Source organism: Microcaecilia unicolor, chromosome 3, assembly GCF_901765095.1.
Source record: "Microcaecilia unicolor chromosome 3, aMicUni1.1, whole genome shotgun sequence".
NCBI lineage: Eukaryota > Metazoa > Chordata > Amphibia > Gymnophiona > Siphonopidae > Microcaecilia > Microcaecilia unicolor.
This window is the reverse complement of record NC_044033.1, coordinates 267,660,285-267,683,970: the sequence shown is the minus strand read 5'-3', so window position 1 is coordinate 267,683,970 and position 23,686 is coordinate 267,660,285. Positions and strand designations below refer to the sequence as shown.

At 42.1% G+C, this 23,686-nt stretch overlaps 1 protein-coding gene across 1 annotated transcript in view; it reads right to left on the bottom strand.

Annotated features, from left to right (window-relative positions):
* Positions 1-2,245: 2,245 nt before the first annotated feature.
* SFT2D1 (SFT2 domain containing 1) overlaps positions 2,246-23,686 on the bottom strand; it is a 112,997-nt gene continuing 91,556 nt past the window's right edge. Inside the window, exons 7-9 of the mRNA XM_030198079.1 lie at positions 10,599-10,657; positions 8,929-8,958; positions 2,246-2,861 (exon numbers count right to left, since the gene is read on the bottom strand). Of these exons, the coding sequence (XP_030053939.1) occupies positions 2,822-2,861; positions 8,929-8,958; positions 10,599-10,657 (129 nt within the window). The 3' untranslated portion in view covers positions 2,246-2,821. The remainder of the gene's footprint in view (positions 2,862-8,928; positions 8,959-10,598; positions 10,658-23,686) is intronic.

Here is a 23,686-nt window from a genome sequence, read left to right as displayed (position 1 = left end):
GAATACCTCAGCAACAAAATCCTGAGTTGGACATTTCAAATATTTCAGAATTTCTTGAGGAATCTCTAACAGAAATTAAAGAACGCCAAACTCTATTAATTTCTTTTGTTTTCGAGCAAGATCTAAATGCCTTAATGAAGTTATTCTTTAAAAACTTTTTGTGGACAAAAGATCTGGATATTTCCAGATGTCACGAAGACAACTCAAGAAAGGCGTAAAGAGTTTTTGACTTTTAGAGAGGAGACTAAGGAGATGGGAGCCTCATTTTTGCTGACGTATCCCTGTAAATGTGTGAAATTTCAGGGTAACAAATATATATTTTTTGATTCAGCTCAATTACGGATCTTTATTGATGCTAAGAAGATCACTAAATAGACTGTATATTAATAAAATTGTCGGAGAAAATGTTAGAATATTCGGGTGATAGGCCAGGCCGTATGCTAGAAATGTAATCTTAGGATTCCGTTTTTTGTATTTTTTCTTTATTTTCCTTATATAATCTCCTCTTACGAACTCAACCCCCATAATTCTCTGATTGTGGTCTAAGAAGGCTGTCATTGTTTTCCTCTTAGCGTTTTACGTTTGAATTTTATTTGTATTTTAGAACAAAGTATTACCTGCCATTTTTCTGTATATAAGTGAATCTTATAAATGTAAATGTTTAAAATAATAATTAAAAAAAAATTAAATTCTGTAAAATACGTGTTTTTGATCCTAAAATTAATTCCTTTTTGGATTCTAAAATAGCCTTGTTACCTTCTGCACAGTTAAGACCAATAATTACATCTACTCCGTGAAATAGTTAGGAATTCCCGGAACCTCCCCTCAGTCCTCAGTTTCCTAAAGGAAAGAATTATTATTATTATTATTTGTAATTTTTCAGATATTGTGTTACGCCTCTTAATTGTGGACTATAGATGAATATAATGGAAGTTTGGTGCAATTTCCAACTTAAATTGTAAAATTATCTGTCTTTTCCTCTTTTTGCTATGTTGTCAATATAAGATGGATGTATAGAATTATATAACTTTGTGAATCATCTTTGCTATATCAAGATGTATTCTTGAAATTAATGTAAAATTGTAAAAAAAAAAAAAAAAACGAACTACAGTTAGTGAACTTATTGTCTCTAAAGTATTTCTTCCCACTTGCTCTATAGTTCTTTTTATCAATTTTTCCTGAAAGCTCTTCCTCCTCCTTTCATGCTCCACAATGATGGTATCACATCTACGTGACCCTTATACAGGCTGTATTCTCTGATAAATTTGCTACAATCAGGTAGAGAATCCGAGGATACAACTCCTGAGCCTCTGCTCATCCAACTGCATGGGTGAGACCAGGCAACAATAATGGAAACCAGAATGGAGCTGTAGTTGTTGCAGGTCAATATTACAGGCTGGGAGAGTGAGGTGCTAAAATAACGCAGCTGGCCCAAAACCAGAAAAAGCTAATATGAAGTAATAAGAAAAACTGAGGAACATATACCACCTTATTGCAAAAAATGGGGGCTCAAAGTAGTTCATACATTAAATATATAAAAATACAATACAATCAATTACATAGTATTTAGCTATACAAGTCTTAACAAATTTGCAATGGCTGGCCATATATAATAAAAATGTCATATAGGGGGAGATGGACTGCCTCTTTTCTTGGTTTTGCTGAGCCTGGATAATTGCGCCACATAAATCGTTGCTCAGCCAACACGGCCGCCGGCAGTAGTCCTACCCCGAACGCGTGCCATTTCTGGGGGAAAAAGATAACCCTCAGAAATGGCTTGCGCGACAATAATCCGGCAGTAATCGGGCATCGCTGCACACTGCCCAGTTACTGCCAGGTTAGCACGGGAGCCCTTATTGCCACCTCAATGGTGCAGGACCGTTTTTCCTGCAACTTGGTAAACGGACTCCTGAATTTGTAAGTGATGCACTGTGGTCAAAAAATTTAACAGTGGTACACTAATGGGTGATGTAAAGGGCTACGAACAAGTTCAAACCAGAACTAAATTGCTAGAACAGCCTCAAACACTGCATCTGAACTGGGTTCAGTTCTGTTTGCTTCAAAGATACTGAAAGATTATTGGCCCAAGGAGATGAGGGTCTAGATCCCATCCTTCATATGCAGAAAAACAATAAGAGGAGGAAGTATGGCCAACTTTTCAACCGGCTTTCAATATCTAAATGCATCATTTTCACATACACAGAAAGCAATATTCCCCCAAGCTGCAACAGGAACAGTACACATGAACTGTATAATTGTGGCATTTATTTTAGAATGACAATGATTTGCATATTTTACATATCATAAATTCTGCCTTTTTCCAATGTTACAGAAGTTCTGTGAAATTTCACTCATTTCGAGTGTAGCAAAACAATAATAATTAAAAAAAAAAAAAAGAAGCAGCCTTTTTTCAGAAGGTTATCTTTAGCAATATTTTGCAAGCATTCAAAGCGCGGTCCTTTCAAACCCAACCATGGCCACCTCTCCCCAGATCATACAAGTGCAAACATCCAGAACAGCCTGTGTAGTGATATTTAAGAATATTCTCCAAACTTCACTTCTAACCAGAACAACAAAAAGCAGGTCTTGGTCTTTGGAAAAACTGTAACGCACACTGCACCACAGAGCTGGAATTCAGAGACTGTAAAAAAGTAGTTTGTAAAACCTGTTCATATTTCACCTTGAACAGAAATAAAAAGCAGTCACCTGGTGATGCTCCTTGCTAAGAAATTTATAATGACTTTTCCTGAGCAAACATTTTGGGAAAATAAAAATGTGTCTTTTCTCCCTCGCTTTCACAGTGATCTCCATCAGGGGCTTCTTAACCAAGGCAGGAAGTGCAGCATTTTATTACAGCATCCCTTTAGGGAGGGGGAGGTGATTAAAAAAGAAAGAAAATGTAAAGTTAGGAACTACAATAAAATCTTAATATTAAATCAAGAAGCCAAGTACTATAGAAGCATCCTACTACCTCCAGCAATATGTACAAACAAAAATGTGCAATTGATTTGCATGAGCATAAAAGTTCTTACGTGTATAACACGTGCAAAAGAACCACAAATGTGTGAACCCCCCCCCCCCCCCACACACACACGATTTTACACAATTTCTTTGCAGTTTTCATGAAGACTAACCAAACTTGGAGGGGGGGGGGGGTGGCTATGCATACCCCTACTCAATGTGCCTGTGACTAGCTTTTGAGAGCTCTGCTCCTTTCTATAGCTGAGTGCGTGACAAACTCAGTGTAACTGCATAGTTTCTTCACCGATTTGATGAAAGGAGCTTAGTTCTCAAAAAATAGTCATGGATGCATTAAGTTAGTGCAAACATGCCTAAAAGAGCCACCATCTTCTTTCTAAGCATTTCTAACTCTCAACACAGCTGCTTTTGCCTCTACATTCATCAGAGTCAGGAGTGAGTGAGTGAGAAAAGAAGCAGGCACCCCAAAACTAAGTATAACAAAATTTACTGACTTACTGTATCATACTGTTTCAAGCCCTAATCAGGCCTTAACATCAGGGCCAAACTATCAGAATGATTTAATATACAAGCTAATTTGTTGTTCTGAATAGTATTCTAATGCCTGTTCCTTGGTCTTTTTCTAATTAATGTGATAGGATTGTTGAACAGCAGCTTTTCCACTAATTTCAATGGTGCACCTGCAATTGCTTCGTATTCTTTGAATATTTTTATTTCCTTCATCATAATTTCAAGTCATGGTTGAGTCAAATGCCAAGAAAAATAACTCAGATGAAGAGAAAGTTGTGAGGATACAGCACACACAGATACCACAAGCTAGAGCTTTACAAAATTTGGCAGTGAGAGAAGTGATATTTCTTAATAGTCAATGTGAAGCAGTGGCCTATTGTTTGAGTGGTGGGCTGAGAACCAGGGAAGCCAAGGGTTCAAATTAGAGATCAACTGAATTTTAGTTAACCGGTCCAAAATTTGGATTTGGCCATGCTTTGGCCAAAAATGATAGTGCATTTTTTTGGCTAAACCCAAAACACTCTGCTCCTGTGATCACTCTCTATCACCCTCCTGTAGGGGTATTTTCCTGCTATTTCACCTTTGCTGGTCTGGGGCCTATAGAAGCCTGAACCATTCTTTTATAACTAATATGGATACTACAGCCTGAATACATCTGAAACCATCAGAAACCAGCTTTACACAAAGGAAAAAGTACTGCTGGGCATACCATGATAACTTCATACAAGGACACATTGTTTACTGCAAACTAGCCTCCAGTTACCTCCTGGGAAGAGCAGAGGAGCATACATCACAGGGACAGATGGCTCCAGGAGTAAATGAGAATTAAGAGGGAGGTTTGCTGCCGTCTGATATGAGTTTCTTTGCTAATAACAAGGCCTCTCTTCATGACCATGAATTCTGATGGACAGAATTACACCGTTTGTGATTGGTTCATAAATATCATCTGACCCAGAAAGATGACAATGTTGGACTGAAGGGACTGGAGAGAACGGAGAACAGAAGACCTGCTGGTGGTTAGATTGCTCTGAGAGAGAGACTGATTCCTAAACACCGTGAACTGAATTCCTTGTAATAAGCTAACAAAGTCAGTTCCGCAGCAACACTGAAGCCTTGCCCAAAAGACTGTGTAATCAGTATACATAGTCAAAACCTTGGACTTTATTCCTGGACTGAGATAAGACTCGCAGGGAAATTCTGCTAAAGGTGGAATCCGATTCTTCATTCACTGAAAGTCTGCAATACGGACTGCAGGGTGAGATAACAGGATTTTCTACCTACAGTCAGGGTTTAGTTAATCTAGAGTTTATCTGTAAAAGACTGGTTTGTCTCTGGATTTGTGGTCATTGAATTACTAGCTGCTAAGTGTTTATTTTGCACAATATATATTTGTTGTAATCTCTTATACAGAGTTTATTTAGCTGATCAGATTTCTTTATATATGTATATATCTTGGTGATAAATCTATTTTTGGTAGTAGAAGCTTATTTTTGTAATTTGCTTTGCATTTGCCACATTATTTTTTTAAATTTGTAATAAATAATAATTTATTTCCATTTTGTGGTATTGTTCCTTTCACTGGTATAGATAGCTAGTGAGAATCTAAGGGCCAATTAGGTACCATCATATCCCTGAGCAAATGAGTCCAGAATAATTGCTTTTGTGTGTGATTATCTGATATGAAAGTACCTACAGTGGGCCTATCTTCAAAGCCCTGGTAGTTTGGTGGCTTCTTCGGGGCAAGAGCAATTCCAGTCGCTCCTGCCCATACCGACTCCACAGCCAAAATGGCTGCCGCAACTTCCCACAGTGTCATTTTGAGATTGGAACCAGAGTGAGCGGAGCAATCCCCAGTGGCTCCTGCCCATGCCAGGTCCATTCTCAAAATAGCTTCTGCAACCTGTGAGAAGTCTTGGCAGTCATTTTGAATGCATAACCAGTGGGAACAGGAGTGACTAGGTATTGCTCCTGCCCCAAAGAGGCCACTAGAACACCAGGACTTCGCAGATAGACCCTAAGGGATGGGTTTCTGCTGGGGGGAGAGGGGGCAGGATGATAGTTTCGGTTTTGATAGAAACCAAGCCACAAATTTTGGTTGCAGATTCAGTTTTGATTGAACCAAAAGTCCTGGTTTTGGTCACCCTCTATTTCAAATCCCACTTCTTTCCCTTAAGTCATTTCACCCTTCATAGCCTCAGAGTGTAAGCCAAGCGTACCTGAATTAACATTAAAATGGCTTGAGCTCAGATTTGGAAAGGTGAGTAATTAAAGCCAAACTCCAAATCAAAGCATTGTATGTTGATATTTGTCAGTACCCTATCTTCCCGATTCCATGCCCACAAAATCCGGTCCTTCTCACAGATTTGCTGCAAGCAACTGGTGTGCTGATGTATTCAGAAGGTGGCTGCAATTACCCCAGGCATTTTATCAGGCTTCCTTAAACAAAGCAACAGTGGAACTGCATGCCTTGGGCTGCTCCTCCCTCTTCTATGCAGCTTGGGAGCCAGAGGTGCTTTGGATTACACATCCCTACAGTGTTCTAAGGAGGTCAAAGTGCAACATTCCACTCTGGGATCCACAGGAGGAAGCAGCCTGAAGCACAGCACTGATCATATGTTTTGATTTTTTGGGGGGTGGGGAGAGGGGAACAGATTTAATGTGGGTTCATATGATGTGATCAGAGGAAATATGGGGTGAGATTGTCTGGAGGAGGGTGAAGATAAAGGGAGGATATAGCTTGTGTGAGTGTATTTGTGTTTGAATGAATGTGTGTGCATGTGTGTTACAGGAGCAGAGGATGTTGAGGTAGAAATGGAGTCACTGGGGAAAAAGGATGCAAGAGTAATCAGTCCTCCAACATATATAGTAATCAAACAGTTATAACCCTAGCAAAGAGTGCCATGGCAGCACAGAGTCCTTTGTCCTATTATCTATAGTTATAAGCTGCCTTCTACACACTGCCAACTCTATTTGTTAGAAAGTAATCTATATAAATAATTCTCACCTCCAACATTCTGAAGCTTACTCTGTGGCAGGGAAACACTGAAGCCCTGCACTGTTGGTAGGCTAGGCTGTCAGCACCACTCACTGTCACTCATGCACCACTCACTGTCACTCATAGACCCGCCCTCAGCCACGCCCCATCCGCACATAATTCACAACCCCAACGTTCTAATGAAGCCTCCACAAGTCCTAAGTGCATAGTGGTGAAACCCAAATTCGCCCATGAGTGCCCCGCCCTTGTGTCAAAACGTTATGACGTCGAGGGCGGTGCAATGACACTCAACAAATAGCCTCACTCACCTTACCCGCCCTCGCGTCTAAACGTCATCCCCTCCCACCGACTTCCACACTCCGCCCTCCCTCCGAATTCAACACCCCCCTCTGCGTTACGACCCCCTGAACCCCACTTCCGGAACACTGTCGACCCCCCCTTACCGCCGAAAACCGACCACCGCCGCCATTCACTACTTGTGCTGAAGGGGGACCCCAACCTCCGACAGCCGAACTCCTCTTTTACCCTTTGCCGCTTTGCTTCCTGAATGCTCTTCTGTTCAAGTTCCTCTGCGTGCGTCTGACGTCAGACGCACGCACAGAAACTTGAACACAACTTCATTCAGGAAGCAATGCCAGCACAGACAACAACAGAACTTCGGCAGACGGGGGTTGGGCTCCCCCATCAGCACAAGTAGTGAATGGCGGCGGGGGACGGTTTTCGCCGGGAAGGGGGGTTGACAGGGTCGCGGAAGGGGGGGGTTTAATTGAACTGCGTGCGTGCGTGGGTGGGAGGGAGGAAAACCTTGCTAGCGCCCGTTTCATTTGCCTCTGAAATGGGCCTTATTTACTAGTTTACAATAAAGTGAAGTATCTGAACACATGCTATTTCCACAATGCGCATGTTTATAAAGGTACTTTCCAAACCTGTGGAATAACCTTATCTCCTAGCACCATAACTTTGCTGAAAGGAAAATTGTTTGAATGAGAAGACACTCATGCTAACTTTCTGCTTTGTACATCAGTTAGTTTACAATTACACCCTAGCACCTTAGATGTCTTAACAAGAATGGCTTGCAATGCTGAACAAGTGCTCCTTTCAGGAACATCACAACTGATTTTTTTGTCCAGTACAGTTTACTATTGCATCATCTCTCCCCTAAAGAACTGATACAAGAAATCCTGTATCAAGTCTAATGGCATGAGACACTGGCAATAGCAATGTTTACACAAGTAATGGGAAAAAAACAGTTTAATGTAATTGTTGTCATGCAGAGTCTGAACATAAGAAATCATCCTGTCACCTTCCTAAACAAAAATATGAGATTTACTAATTACAACCAGAGCACTTGCTTTTCTGTTTCTGTGGACTGAGGGACGTCTTCATATATAGCTTATTGCCAAAGTCCCTAGAGGTAAATAATCCCAACTGAGAAAAGCAATTGCGGGCGTAGTGAACCAGATCCAGGCAAGATGATTGTGAGGATGCGTACGGAATGTCCATATAGTTTGCTTCTACTCCAACCCTGGAAAAGCTAGTTACAAATATGACATGTTCAAGAACTGTACTGGTACGCACAAGGATGCTTAGAGCTAGGATTAGTTACATAAGTGATGGCAGATAAAGACCTGAATGGTCCATCCAGTCTGCCCAACAATCACATTCATTATCAATTGAAGATTAAATAAACAATGAACGTGATATTATATACTTGATCATGTGTATCTGGGACATAGACCGTACAGTTACAGTGGCAGGAAAGCTCAAATGGAGAAACAGAAATCTAGCAGGGGACACTCATTTAAACAAACAAACAAAAAAAGCACGCCCAGGCACAATCCTCCAGCACATTCCCCCCACGATCGAAGCTAATAGCGCGCCTAAATTTGCATGCCATTAGCTTCGTTCACAGGGGAGTTATTTCCCTGCGCTGTTCCGATGCTAATTTTATAGCGCTGTTTGAGCAGCACGGGGAAATTGATAACTCGGGCCTCAGGAAGCTATAAAAGTTGTACAACTGCATAGTTTTTAGGAAGTATGTTATCTTTATTTGATAACTGAGTGCTATTGTAAGCTACAGAACTGTGTAACAGGATATTGATTTGAATAGGATATTCTTTTTTTTTTTTCTTATTTATTATTACATTTGTACCCCGCTCTTTCCCACATACAGCAGGTCCAGTGCAGCTTACATAGTAAGGATATTTGTTTTTACTTTGAGTATGCTTCTTTCCTTCCATTTACTTTTGCGATTTCAATGTAATTACACCTTTCTGTCAAATGATTATGATTTAAATTTGTAAATGTTATTTTAAAATTGTTATTTTAAAATTGTAAAAAAATCATCAAAATTCTGCTTAGAATTCAGGATGAGATTGTCACCTTTCTTGCATAGCTATCTAAGAGACAACATTGCTTTAAAATTAAAATTTAGTTTAACTCACCTTGCATAGGGAATGTATGATAGACTATACCTGGAAAAGAAAGAAAACCCTCAGAAACTTTATTCTCATCTCTTCAGTACATAAATCAGAGTCAATCTACTGTAGCCCATAATAAAAAATAAGCTTCAAACGGCTAAATTGTTCATCCATCTTACACCCACATGAATAAACTCACAGGAGAACATGGATGTATGCGTGTGTGCAAGTTACATGTGTTCTCAGAAGAGATTATCTCATGCTTTATCATCTGAGCTTGCTACATGCTACACATGTAAACAGTGGGGGTAAAATTATATACACTGTTCATCTTATGTTTCCAAAATGTTTTCTTGCTGAAAAAATCTGTATCTCACAAGCCCACTATAGAGGGGGAGTGAATCTGTGTGTTCCTTAAATTCAGTGACTTTCCTCCCAATGGTATGGAACAGGTCCTGTGATCTTTAAAACCTAGCAGAGGATTTCTCTAAAACACATTCATAAGAACATAAACATCACCATACTAGGACAGATCAAAAGTCCATCAAGTCCAGTATCCTGTTTCCAACAATGGGTAATCAGGATTACAACAGCCTGGCAGGATGCCAAAAGAGTATAACAGATTTTATGCTGCTTATCCTATGTATAAGCAGTGGATTTTCCGAAGTCTATCTTAACAATGGTTTAAGGACTTTTCTTTTAGGAACTTATCTAAACCTTTTTTTTTTTAACACTCTGTTAAGCTAATTGCTTTTACCACATTCTCTGCCAACAAATTCCAGAGCTTAATTACACACTAACCCCCCTGTTTACAAAGCCATGCTAGCGGCTGCCAGTGCGATAATACCGACACATTGGTGCACAGCTTTGTAAACGGGGTGGGGGGGGGGGGGTAAGTGTGTAATTAAGCTCTGGAACCATTTCTCCCAGTTTAAACAAAACAGTAATCCCAATCATTTTCATTGTATCTGGCAGTGATTCCCCGCTGTGCACTCCACTGAACATCCTAGTAAGCAAGGGTACCAGCTGAACTACAAATGTTTTACAGAAGCCTGAAGAAAACCCATCTAACCCCAGGGGAACATTTTGGTTTTCTGTTATTTCTACAAAACAGTTCCTTAAATCTAGAAATCTCCCTAGTTCTGAGAGAATAAGAATTTGCTCTGTGAGCTAAATCCAAATCCAATACCTGTTATTTCACTTTACTAGAGCCTCATGATTTCCTGCTGATCCTCAGCTTCCAGACCAATCATAATCAGCCCCTACTGTGCCATGTACTTTCATTCAGAACTAACCAGGCTTCTCGCCCCCAGACATCCTCCCCCTATCATAATCTTAATCCTCATTCCTCTTCTAGCACATTCTGTGCAAGAACAGTACTCAACTAGCATCACCAAAGCTCTTGCTAGAATCCTAGCTCCTAGGTGCTACCACTATGTGAAGGGTCGAATTCTTTGACATTCCCTCATCATCACTCCAGCCCACCTCATTCCATAGAAATGAACATTCCCTCCAAAATAGATGATGGCATTATACTAAGATCCTGAACAGAACAGACTTCCTCATGCTTCAGATGGTAAGAGGCATATGTCACTAGAATAACAGTATGAAGCCACTCATGTAATTAGATGCATCATACATGATATCCCAAGAAAACATTTCACAATTACATTAAACATGTATTCAGGACTTACCACGTCATTGCTACAAACTGAAATATGCAGAACAGAACAGCCAAGATTTTCTTTTCCCACTGAAATAATCCCAAAACAAAGGTAGTCAATTATTTCATTTTCAGACAGTATCTAAATTCAAGAATGAATGTGAAAAGCACACAGGATGTCTAAGGGAAAGGAAGGAGATGGTATGGATGGGCAGACTGGATAGGCACATATGGTCTTTATCTGCTTTTAGTGGAAACTGTACAAAGCAGATCGTAGATAAACCAAAATATATTTTATTGATACGATAAAGATAAAATATGCATACAATAGCCCGACACAGGCCGTGTTTCGCCCAACTGGGCTGCTTCAGGGGCTATATAGTAGTTCTTCACTACCAAACCAGAGATATGCTGGTAAAAGCAAATGTATGGACAATATCCTGAAAAAACGGCTCATCCAGAGACGCAGAAACAAATGATTATGGACCTGAGGTCGTATGAGCAGCCTCTTATCTCCGAATCTGCCGTTTTTTCAGGATATTGTCCATACATTTGCTTTTACCAGCATATCTCTGGTTTGGTAGTGAAGAACTACTATATAGCCCCTGAAGCAGCCCAGTTGGGCGAAACACGGCCTGTGTCGGGCTATTGTATGCATATTTTATCTTTATCGTATCAATAAAATATATTTTGGTTTATCTACGATCTGCTTTGTACAGTTTCCACTTTGGAGTTTGCAGATCGTCTGCCCCTTTGTTTTCTTGGACTTTATCTGCTTTTATGCATACATTTTTGATACTGGTTTCTATCTGCTGGTTTCCAGTTTACCTCATTTATTATATTTATTTTTACATGTGGTCATTTTTGCAATTGTTATGCTGTTACCAAAATTGTAAGTTTTATGTTAGACTGTAACTTCTGTACACCGCCTTGGATGAATTTCTTCATAAAGGCGGTTAATAAATCCCAATAAATAAATACATTTTCTGTGCTTCTATGTTAACTGGGTATGGACTCTGCTGAGAGGGCTGAATATCCTTTAAGGAGAAAAAAATCAACTGGTGGTGAAAATAAAAAAATTAAATTAAAAAAAGGGGGTAGTTGGTGACCTGCAAGTTTCCCACCAAATAATTCACTGAATGACCAATGGGTGAGCTTCCATTTAACAAATTACTCTCTGATTAATTCCAAAACAGTCAAAAAAGTAGCCAGGATCAAACAAAAAGATAACATTTTCATATTTTAAGTTTTAAATTATGAGACACTGCAACTACTGCAAGGCATTTTGCACTGATTCTGGGTGCGCATGCGAGGCCAAAAGGAAGGACGCAATATTGGTAACAGTGTTTCCCTACTCAAAATCTAAGATACATCCTGTGATTGGGATGTATCTATATGTGAATGTATGACAGGGTTTATAGATCATTGTCCCTCACCCTTAAGAAAAGTCCCTCTCTAACTAGCCTGGGCCACCTTAACAGCACAGATCTCACCCCAGGAGGAAGTGAGCTAGGAGGGGCGGAATCAATAACTGGGAGTTTAAAAGACAGGGCCAGGCTGAGGTTAAGGAGGCCCAGGGAAGGAAGAACTGAAGTCCAAGTCTACGCCTTTACAGAATACATTTAGCTGCTATAACTTGGCTGAGGTAAGCCAACTTTTGCTTCTTGTTAAGACTTGCAAGCTTTGCCAAGGTTTGGCTGGGGCCAAACCTGAGTCTCAGAAGAATTTACAGGCTGGGTCTGGGGCAGGGCAGCCCCCACCAGCCACAGACTGCTTGGCAGAGGCCTACTTAAGACTGTTACTAACCCAGAGAAATTGTTGCATCTGAGGTTCCTGGCCTGTGAGGTAACAGGTCCCAGGGCTCAGGTGAATAAAACATCTATTTTCACATTTATACACCTTGTCTGGCTGCGTTATTCCCAGGGCTACCCCATAACCCTCGCCCAGGGTCTCACAAGATGTAAGCATCCTTTAAGCCTAGACAGCATAGCCAATCGTTTTCTTGAATCATGGGAAGCAGGGTACACAGGAAAACCATCCTGAATTTTTCTTTGTCCAGACATTTGTTAAGGGTCCTTAAGGGTAGGACTAGATGAAATCCCTCCCCCCCCCCCCCCATCTTTTTGGGAACAAGTACTTGGAATTCAATTCCTTCCTTTCTCATGGTGGTATGGGCTTGACTGCATGGGCCCATAGGAGAGAGTTCCTCTGTGAGCACACCTTGGTGCTCATGGCTGAATCTTGATGCTCTCAGTGGGTAATTTGGAGGAAATGCTCATCAAGGCAGGGCGTACTGATTACCAGCACCTTTTCCATTGTCTGCTAAAATTGACCCATGGTCCCCAAGTTTTAATGGAAGAGCTCAGGCTCTACACACCAATTCTGCCTTGTCATAGATTCTGTGACTAGTTGCAGGGGGCCTGGCTATTGTGGGGTAGGTCCCTCAGTGATCACCCTACCTCTGAAGGGTGGCCTGACATTTGAGTACTGGCACCTTTTTCGCTAGAAAAAACACTCTGGGCATAACCCCCCAGACTATTTCGAGAACCCACCAATCTGAGGTAAGAAAGGGCCATTTTGCTTGGAAAAAAGTCAGCCTTCTCCTGATTGGTAGGCTATCCGGGATGGTCTTTTAAAGCAGCTATGCTGTCTTGGAGCCAGTCAAAAGCTTGTCCCCTGCTTTAACTGGGGAGTTGGCTTGGGCTTCTTGGTTCACTTCCGCCAAGGGTAGGAGTAGAAACCCTGGGCGTGCTTTTTTTTTGTGGGGGGGGGGGGGGCAGGTAAGACAAGGTGAATCTACGCCTTTGAAAGAAGTAGGCCTTCTGGACACTGCCCAAAAACCTCTCAGAAGTGGAGGCTGCAGAAGAAGCGGGTCAAGACAGGGATCTGATGTTATCAGCATGTTTCTTAATAATGTTAACGATATTCACCTTGTTCCCCAAAAGATGATTATTTAGGCAGGGGATGTCCATGAGTTTCTCTCTAGGTCTGAAACACGCAGCCAGGCAAGTCTGGATACCAATACCTAAGGCAGAGACTCTGGATGCCATTATCACAAGCATTGTAGTTTGCCCATGAGCTTTCGACACTCCTTCTGCTTGGCTACTAGCTAGTGGAGTTCTGCGGTCTGCTTGGGAGCTAGAGTATCCGAGAATGGCAGGTTATCAATCCTCACAAAATCTGCCCATCTCTCCTAGAATTCTTCCAACAGCAGCTTTATATAGAACAGACATAGAGGCATATTTTCAAAGCACTTTGGGAGGCTAAGTTCCATAGGTTTCTATGGAACTTTGGGAGGCTAAGTGCTTTGAAAATGAGCCTCATAGTCCTGCATGACCTTGCTAGGCGGTAAGAGCAGCTGATATGCAAGTCTCCTATTTTCAAGCTCCAGTCCCTTGATAAAGCGACACCAAAAAGGATGTCCGTCGGGATTCATGGAGCCGAAGATAAGTACTAAATGATTGTATTTTTTGGATGCCATCAGTCACTTAACATAGTGCAGTATTCACTATTGGCACAACACTAACCTTTTTACATATTTTTGAAACGTTGGGGGGTTTTGGTCTATGATTATACTTAACGCCAAAGGACACAAACATAACTCCTTAAGGACTTAACTGATGGAGCTTTAAGTCCGGCGACTGATGAGACCTTTTTCCCATTTTGTTCACATACATGGTGACTTGGTTCAAATTTAGTTGTTATTTTTGCTGGTAGGATTGGACCATATTTTTTAAGCCTCAAAAGATTTGTTATTAAGAATTTAATGCTGACAGATTACTGAGATTAGTTAATGGATGCTGAGAGTTTATCTGGATGCGAGAATGTATGCTAAGATCCTGATGCATTCTATCAAAATGTCAGCTCTATGGAAGGGCTAAGCACCAACAGACAGCATATGAAAGGCTTAAAACTGTGTGTACTTTTGTTATTGTTGCTGTTGGATTGGCCTTCTATTTGATGGTATGTGCAAGAATATTTGTAAAAAAGACAGCTGCTCAGACTCAGTAGAATTTCTTAATGATCCCAGAAGCACAGAGCAAAACAGTAGTAGAGCCAATCCACACAGTTTAAATCATGGTCGACGTGCGCAAATTCAGAAGTAAGAGTTTCTTGTTGCCTTTAGTTTTAGAAATAATTATGTGAACCATGGATGAATGTCTTAGCAGTTTTCCTCAAAACTGAGAATTATAAGCAAGCCAAGAATAAACGTTTGAGTGGCAAATACAGAAGCAGATCCCTTGGCATGAGCTCAAAAATTCTGAAAACTTGATGGGACTGTGGAGGAGTGGCCTAGTGGTTAGAGTGGTGGACTTTGGTCTTGGGGAACTGGGTTCGATTCCCACTGCAGGCACAGGCAGCTCCTTGTGACTCTGGGCAAATCACTTAACCCTCCATTGCCCCAGGTACAAATAAGTACCTAAGCCGCATTGAGCCTGCCATGAGTGGGAAAGCGCGGGGTACAAAAAAAAAAGGCTACAGCAGTCAGAGGTAGAAGTCAACAAAGCTAGGGTCCAAGGAGATCATGGACTATAAAATATCTTTCAAAAAAACCTAGTGAAAGGATATCATTATTTCCCAGAATCTGATTGCTACTAGAGATTTTTGTTTACTTTGTAGGAGAAAGCGAAGATACTTACCTGTAGCAAGTATTCTTCAAGGACAGCATGCTTCATAGTCTCACAAGTGGGTGATGCCGATCCGTGTCGCCCAGTCCGGCTTCCACCATAGTAAAAAAAAAAAAAAAGCGCTGTGTGGAGTGCGAGCCTCGCTCCACCGTGCATGCATGAGTGCCTTCCCACCGTTGCGCAAATGCGGTCTCCTCAGTTTAATACTAAAGCAAAAAATAAAGTAAAAATAACCAAGGAGACAACTCCAAGGGGAGGTGGGAGGGACTGTGAGAATATGAAGCCTGCTGTTCCTACCATCCAGGCTCACCAACATTGGTCAATTGGGCATCGCAACAGCAAGGACATTACACAGATTAACCTGAAACTATATACAATCTAAATGAGAATGCAGCCTGGAACAGAATAAAACGGGTCTAGGAGTGTGGAGTTGGATTCTAGACCCCAAACAGATTCTGCAACACTGACTGCACAAACCGACTGTCGCATCAGCTATCCTGCTAAGGCAGTATTGTGATATGAATGTGTGGACTGAAGACCATGTCGCAGCCTTGCAAATTTCTTCATTGGAGGCTGACCTCAAGTGGGCTACCAACACAGACATGGCTCTGACATTAAGAGCCGTGACATGAACCTCTCCAAGGTCAGCCCAGCCTCAGCATAAATCAAGGAAATGCAATCTGCCAGCCAAATTGAAATGGTACATTTCCCGATGGCGACCCCCATCCTGTTGGGATCAAAATAAACAAAAAGCTGACTGGACTGTCTGTGGGGCCTTGTTCGCTCCATGTAATAGGCCAATGCTCTCTTGCAATCCAGGGTGTGCAACCTGCTTTCGCCAGGATGGGAATGAGGTCAGGGAAAGAATGTTGGCAAGACAATTGACTGGTTCAGATGGAATTCTGACACCACTTTCAGCAGGAACTTAGGGTGCGAGTAGAGGACTACTCTGTTATGATGAAACTTAGTATAAGGTGCAATCACTACTAAGGCCTGAAGCTGACAGACCCTACGAGCTGAAGTAACAGCCACCAAGAAAACAACCTTCCAGGTCAAGTACTTCAGATGGCAGGAATTCAGTGGCTCAAAAGGAGCTTTCATCAGCTGCGTGAGAATGACATTGAGATCCCATGACACTGGTGGAGGTTTGACAAGGGACTTTGACAAAAGCAAACCTCTCATGAAGTGAACAACTAAAGGCTGTCCAGAGATAGGCTTACCTTCTACACGCTGTTGATAAGCACTAATTGCACTAAGGTGAACCCTTACGGAGTTGGTCTTGAGACCAGACTCTGATAAGTTTAGAAAGTATTCAAGCAGGGTCTGTGTAGGACAAGAAAGGGGACCTATGGCCTTGCTGTCACACCAGACGGCAAACCTCTTCCATTTAAAAGAGTAACACCTCTAACTGGAATCTAACCACAGTACAGAAACTGTGCTGATCACTCTACTAGCCAAATGTAAGCAAGCAATTGCAACCGGAGACAGCATACTTCTCCTGCAATTCGACATGTCCAGTGCATTTGATTTGGTTAACCACAAAATACTGCTACATATCTTAGAATACTTTGGAATAACAGGAAACGTACTTAACTGGATCAAAGGTTTCTTAACAACAAGAACATACCAAGTGATATCAAATTCGACTATATCATCACCTTGGAAACCAGAATGTGGAGTCCCTCAAGGATCTCCACTGTCACCGTCCCTTTTCAATGTAATGATGACACCATTAGCCAAAACATTATCCAACCAAGGCCTTAATCCTTTCATTTATGCAGATGACATCATGATTTATATCCCATTTAAACATGACTTAACAAAAATCACTAAAGCTATTAATGACAGCTTCCATATTACATAGTAACATAGTAAATGACGGCAGAAAAAGACCTGCATGGTCCATCCAGTCTGCCCTACAAGATAAACTCATATGTGCTACTTTTTGTGTATACCTTACCTTGATTTGTACCTGTCCTTTTCAGGGCACAGACCGTGTAAGTCTGCCCAGCACTATCCCCACCTCCCAACCACCAGCCCCGCCTCCCACCACCGGCTCTGGCACAGACCGTATAAGTCTGCCCAGCACTATCCCCACCTCCCGCCACCGGCTCTGCCACCCAATCTCGGCTAAGCTCCTTAGGATCCATATTATGAACTCATGGGCGGATGCTTTTCAATTAAAACTCAATGAAGAGAAAACACAATGTCTCATTCTCTCATCACATCACAAGTACAAGCCCACTAATTTAAACATCCCTAACTTTACCCTTCCTGTCTCAGAAACCTTACATTAGAAAACCATGCGAAAAACACTACAAAGAAAATGTTTCATTCAATGTGGAAACTCAAAAGAATTAAACCTTTCTTCCCAAGAGAAGCATTCTGCAGACTGGTGCAATCATTGGTATTATGCCAGCTAAACTATTGCAATGCTCTTTGCTGGGTGCAAAGAACAATTTATCAAGAAACTTCAAACTGCACAAAACACAGCAGCCAGACTCGTATTTGACAAAATTAAATATGAAAACGCCAGTCCCTTATGAGAAAAACTACACTGGCTTCCACTAAAAGAACGCATTGCATTCAAAGTTTGTACCCTGGTTCATAAAATCATACACTGTGAAGCCCCGGGGTATATGTCAGACCTCACTGACCTTCCAACCAGGAACTCTACTAGTTCATCACGTACATTCCTGAATCTCCACTATCCAAACTGTAAGGGACTGAAATATAAATTAACATTTGCATCTAGCTTCTCCTACATATGCACGCAAACTTGGAATGAATTACCAAAATCCATAAAAATAAACCTCATAGTGAATTTCCTTAAATCACTGAAAACCTATATTTAAGAAAGCATACAATAATAACTCATCCTAAATACCAATTAACAAAACGTAACTATACAAAATGTATTCTCTATGTCTTAATTGTTATGCTAAATTATCTTGATTTGTAGTTTAATATTCCTAATTGTTCAAGTTAATCTGCCACAAATGAAGTTTAACCTAATACCTTTCAGTTCTTACCATAAGACTATAACCTAATCCACTCTGTCTCCTCTACCTCAACTATGTATTTCTCCTCTCCAGAACTGGTAATCACCATTTACGGAACTATGTAAGCCACATTGAGCCTGCAAATAGGTGGGAAAATGTGGGATACAAATGTTATAAATAAACAAATAAATAAATCTTTCTTGGAAGCAAGCAAGACTCGGGAGACACCCTCCGAAAGACTCAAGGAAGCGAATTATATGCCTGAAGCTCACTGACCCTACGAGCTGAAGTAACAGCCACCAAGAAAATGACCTCCCAGGTCAAGTACTTCAGATAACAGGAATTCAGTGGCTCAAAAGGAGCTTTCATCAGCTAGGTGAGGATGATGTTGAGATCCCATGACACTGGTGGAGGTTTCACAGGGTTTGACAAAAGCAAACCTCTCATGAAGCGAACAACTAGAGAATGTCCAGAGATGGACTTACCTTCTACACGTTGATAAGAACTAAAGTGAACCCTTATGGAGTTGGTCTTGAGACCAGATTCTGATAAGTGTAGAAGATATTCAAGCAGGGTCTCTGTAGGGCAAGTAAGGGGATCTAAGGCCTTGCCCTTACACCAGATGGCAAACCTCCTCCATTTAAAAGAGTGGAATCTTTCCTGGAAGCCAGCAAGACTCTGGAGACACCCTCTGAAAGACCCAAGGAAGCAAATTCTAGGCTCTCAAGATCCAAGCCATGAAAGCCAGAGACTGGAGGTTGGGATGTAGAAGTGACCCCTCGTTCTGAGTGATGAGGGTCGGAAAACACTCCATGGTTCTTCAGATGATAATTCCAGAAGAAGAGGGAACCATATCTGCCATGGCCAGTATGGTGTGATCAGATTTATGGTTCCGCGGTCTTGCTTGAGTTTCAACAAAGTCCTTCCCACTAGAGGTATCAAAGGATATGCATACACAAGACCTGTCCCCAAATCAAGGAGGAAGGCATCTGATGCTAGTCTGCTGTGGGCCTGAAGCCTGGAACAGAACTGTGATTGATCTAAGTGGCAAAAAAATCTACTGAGGGAGTGGCCCACGCCCAGAAGATCCTGCAGGTCATGCCCATATTGAGAGACCACATGTGCGGTTGCAACCAACTTTGCAAACTACTTCAATGAAAAAATCATAAAACTCCGACTCATGATACCCACTAACACAACGGACTACACAAATATCCTTGAATGTCTAGACCCAAATCCCGGAGAATACCCAGCAGATTGATCATGGACCGACTTTGACACGATCTCATCAAAAGAAATCTCATATTGGCTAGGAAAATACGCCAAATCACAATGCAAATTAGACACCTGCCCTAACAGTCTAATAAGATCCGCACCCAAACAATTCAAACAGAACTCACCAACCACATAAATTACAGGCTCCAAAACTGACTCTTTCCCACAGATAAAGGAAACATCCTACTCACTCCGTTACCGAAAGATGCTAAAAAAAAGCACAATGGACCTAACCAACTACCAACCAGTAGCATCCATTCCACTCATGACCAAACTCATGGAAGGCATAGTGACGAAACAATTGATTGAATACCTAAATAAATACTCAATTCTACACGAGTCCCAATCAGGATTTCGGACGAATCACAGCACCGAACAATGAACGCATTCAAACAAGCAATTGCGACTGGTAACAACATCCTCCTCCTGCAATTCGACATGTCCAGTGCCTTTGACATGGTTAACCATGATATACTAATACATATACTAGAATACTTCGGAGTAGGAGGCACTGTTCTCAAATGGTTCAAAGGATTCCTGACCACAAGATCATACCAAGTAACAACGAATGAGGACAGATCACCACCATGGATACCTGAGTGTGGAGTCCCCCAGGGATCCCCTCTCTCACCAACACTATTCAACCTAATGATGATACTTCTAGCCAAGCTACTAGCCAATCAAAACCTCAACCCCTACATTTATGCAGATGATGTCACAATTTACATTCCATTCAAACATGATCTAAATGAAATCACCAACGAGATCAACCAAAGCCTCCAAATAATGCACACCTGGGCAGATGCATTCCAATTAAAACTTAACGCAGAAAAAACACAATGCCTTGTACTCACCTCACAATATAACACAAAAAACTTCAACACCATAACCACACCATACTGTTCCCTTCCGATCTCACAAAACTTGAAAATTCTTGGAGTCACCATTGATCAAAACCTCACTCTCGACACCCAAGTGAAAAGCACGACCAAAAAGATGTTCTACACCATGTGGAAACTTAAAAGAGTAAAACCTTTCTTCCCGAGATACATCTTCCGTACCCTGGTACAGTCAATGGTAATAAGTCATCTGGACTACTGCAATGCACTGTACACCGGGTGCAAAGAACAATCAAAAAACTCCAAACTGCCCAGAATATGGCCGCCAGACTCATATTTGGAAAAACTAAATATGAAAGTGCAAAACTACTCAGAGAGAAACTTCACTGGCTCCCAATTAAGGAACGCATTGCGTTCAAGATCTGCACGATTTTACATAAAATCATTCATGCAGATGCCCCAATCTACATGCTAAGCCTTGTGGACCTACCTCCCAGAAACGCCACAAGATCATCTCGCAAATTTATCAACCTGCACTACCCCAGCTGCAAAGGACTGAAGTACAAACTGATGCATGCCACTACCTTCTCGTACATGAGAACGCAGTTATGGAATGCATTACCCGCAGACTTGAAAGCAATCAACGAAACAACTATCTTTTGAAAATCTCTGAAAACATTCTTCAACAAGGCCTACAATGAACACCTATAATCTCACTAAGTCACCTCACCAACCCACTCAATTATGAAAGCTCACCTTATAGAACTATCCTAATCACTCCCTTCCTTCTTCCCTCCTTCCTACCTGATCGCTACACATTACTAATTGTATCTGATATCGTGTTATGACAATGTCAACAAATCTATGTAAGCCACATTGAGCCTGCAAATAGGTGGGGGAATGTGGGATACAAATGCAATAAATAATTATCCTGCTCAGCCTGTCGGCCAGGGTGTTGCTTGCACCCACCAGATATGTGGCTCAAAGGAACATGCTATGTTGGCGAGCCCAATGCTACATCCAGACAGCCTTCCGACACAGAGGGTGTGATCCGGTGCACCCTGCTTGTTAGTGTAATATATTGCAACCCGAATGTCTGTTTCAATGAGAACCATTTGGTGAGACAGCCGATCTCTGAAAGCCTTTACAGCATTCTAGATAGCTTGAAGTTCTAGGAGGTTGATCTGAAGATTCATTTCCTGGGAGGACCAAGCTCCTTGAGTGTGATGCCCATCTACATGAGCTCTCCAGATTAGGAGAGATGTATCCATGGTCAGCATTTTTTGTAGCTGAGGAATTTGGAATAAGTCCCAAAGTCAAATTTAATTGAATGGTTCACCATTGAAGAGAGCGTACAAGCTCTGGGGACACTTGAATGGCAACTTGTAAACTCCCCGTGGCTTGATACCACTGAGAAGCCAGGGTCCATTGAACTGATCTCATGTGAAGACATGTCATGGGTGTAACATATACTGTGGAAGTCATGTGGCCCAGCAATCTCAACATCTGCTGAGGTGTGACCTGCTGAGAAGCACGAACCTTGGACGCCAGTGAGACAAGATTGTCCAACTCTCCTCTTCAGGAGGTAGGCTCAAACCCTGTGTGTCGAGAACTTCAATCACTGGAGAGGGTGTAGATTGGAGTTGGGGTAGTTTAAAACAAACCCTAGTAGCACTAGCACCTGAATAGTCATCCACATGGACTCCCGAGCACTGTCCTCTCAGGTGCTATTCACCAGCCAATCGTCGAGATACAGGAACACATGGACTTCCAGTCTACATAGCAATTATGCAACTACCGCTACACATTTGGTGAAGGCCCTGGGAGCTGACACAAGGCCAAAAGGCAATACGCGGTACTGGTAATGACGTGTTCCCAGCTTAAATCGAAGATACTTCCGGTGGGCTAGAAGTATCAGGATGTGAGTATATGCATCCTTTAAGTCCAGAGAGCATAGCCAATCATTTTTCTGAATCATTGGGAGAAGGGTGCCCAGGGAAACCATCCTGAACTTTTCTCGGACTACAAATTTGTTCAGGGCCCTTAGGTCTAGGATGGGACACATCCCCCGTTTTCTTTTACACAAGGAAGAACCTGGAATAGAATCCCTGCCCTTCTTCCCCTGGTGGAATGGGTTCTACTGAATGGGTCTTCAGAAGGGTGGAGAGTTCCTCTGCAAGTACCTGCCTGTGCTGAGAGCTGAATGAATGAACTCTCAGTGGGCAATTTGGAGGTTTGAGATGCCAATTGAGGGCGTATCCAAGATGGACAATTTGAAGAACTCATTGGTCGGAGGTTGTTCCTTTGGTGAAAAAATTTGAGCCTCCCCCCGAATGACAAGCCATCTGGGATGGACACTTTTACTGTGGCTATGCTCTACTGGAGCCAGTCAAAAGCTCACTCCTTGCTTTGACTGGGGATCAGGACGGGCCTTAGGTGCATGCTGTTGACATGAACGAGCACACTGAGCCTGAGAAAGCTGATAAGCTGAAGGAGTGTACCTATGCCTAGAATAGTAGTAGGGACCACTCCTTGGCTTGCCAAAAATCCTCCTAGATAAGGAGGTGAATGCAAAAGGCGCCCGGCGGGAGAGAGAAGAGATTTTATCAGTATGCTTCTTGATTTGGTCAGAGACCTCCTCAACCTTCTCTCCAAAAATGTTATCCCACCAGCAAAGAGCATCCACCAACCGCTGCTGAACAGAGTGTAAGTCAGAAACATGCAGCCATGAGAGTCTACGCATTGCTGTACCTTGAGCAGAGATCCTGGATGCCACATCAAAAGTGTCGTAAATGCCCATGGCCAAGAACTTTCGACACGCCTTCTGCTGCTTGTCCAATTGGCAAAAATGCTCGGCCCGCTCAGGAGGGAATACATTCACCAAGTCCAACAGCTGTCGCACCAGGTTTTGCAAATAGACGCTTGTGAAGAGCTGGTAGGATTGTATACGAGAGATGAGCATTGAAGTCTGGTACATCTTCCTCCCAAACGAATCCAGGGTTCTAGCTTCTCTGCCTGGGGGCGCAGAGGCATAGTCCCTAGTACTCCTAGCTCTTTTGAGAGCGGCCTCTATCACCATGGAATTGTGAGGTAACTGAGGCCTAACAAAACCAGGTTCACTGTGGATCTGATACTGGGTGTCAATCTTCTTGGCCATGACAGGGACCAACAGAGGGGACTCCTAGTTCCTGATGAGGACTTCCTTGAGTACCTCGTGGAGAGGGGCAGTCACAGGAGGAGATGCGTAGTTCAGGACCTTGAGCATCTTGGCTCTGGGCTCATCCTCCACTTCCAAAGGAAATGCAATGGCATCATCCATTTCCTTAACAAAAGATAGAAATGAAAGGCTCTCCAGCAGAGAAAGTCTCCTTTCAG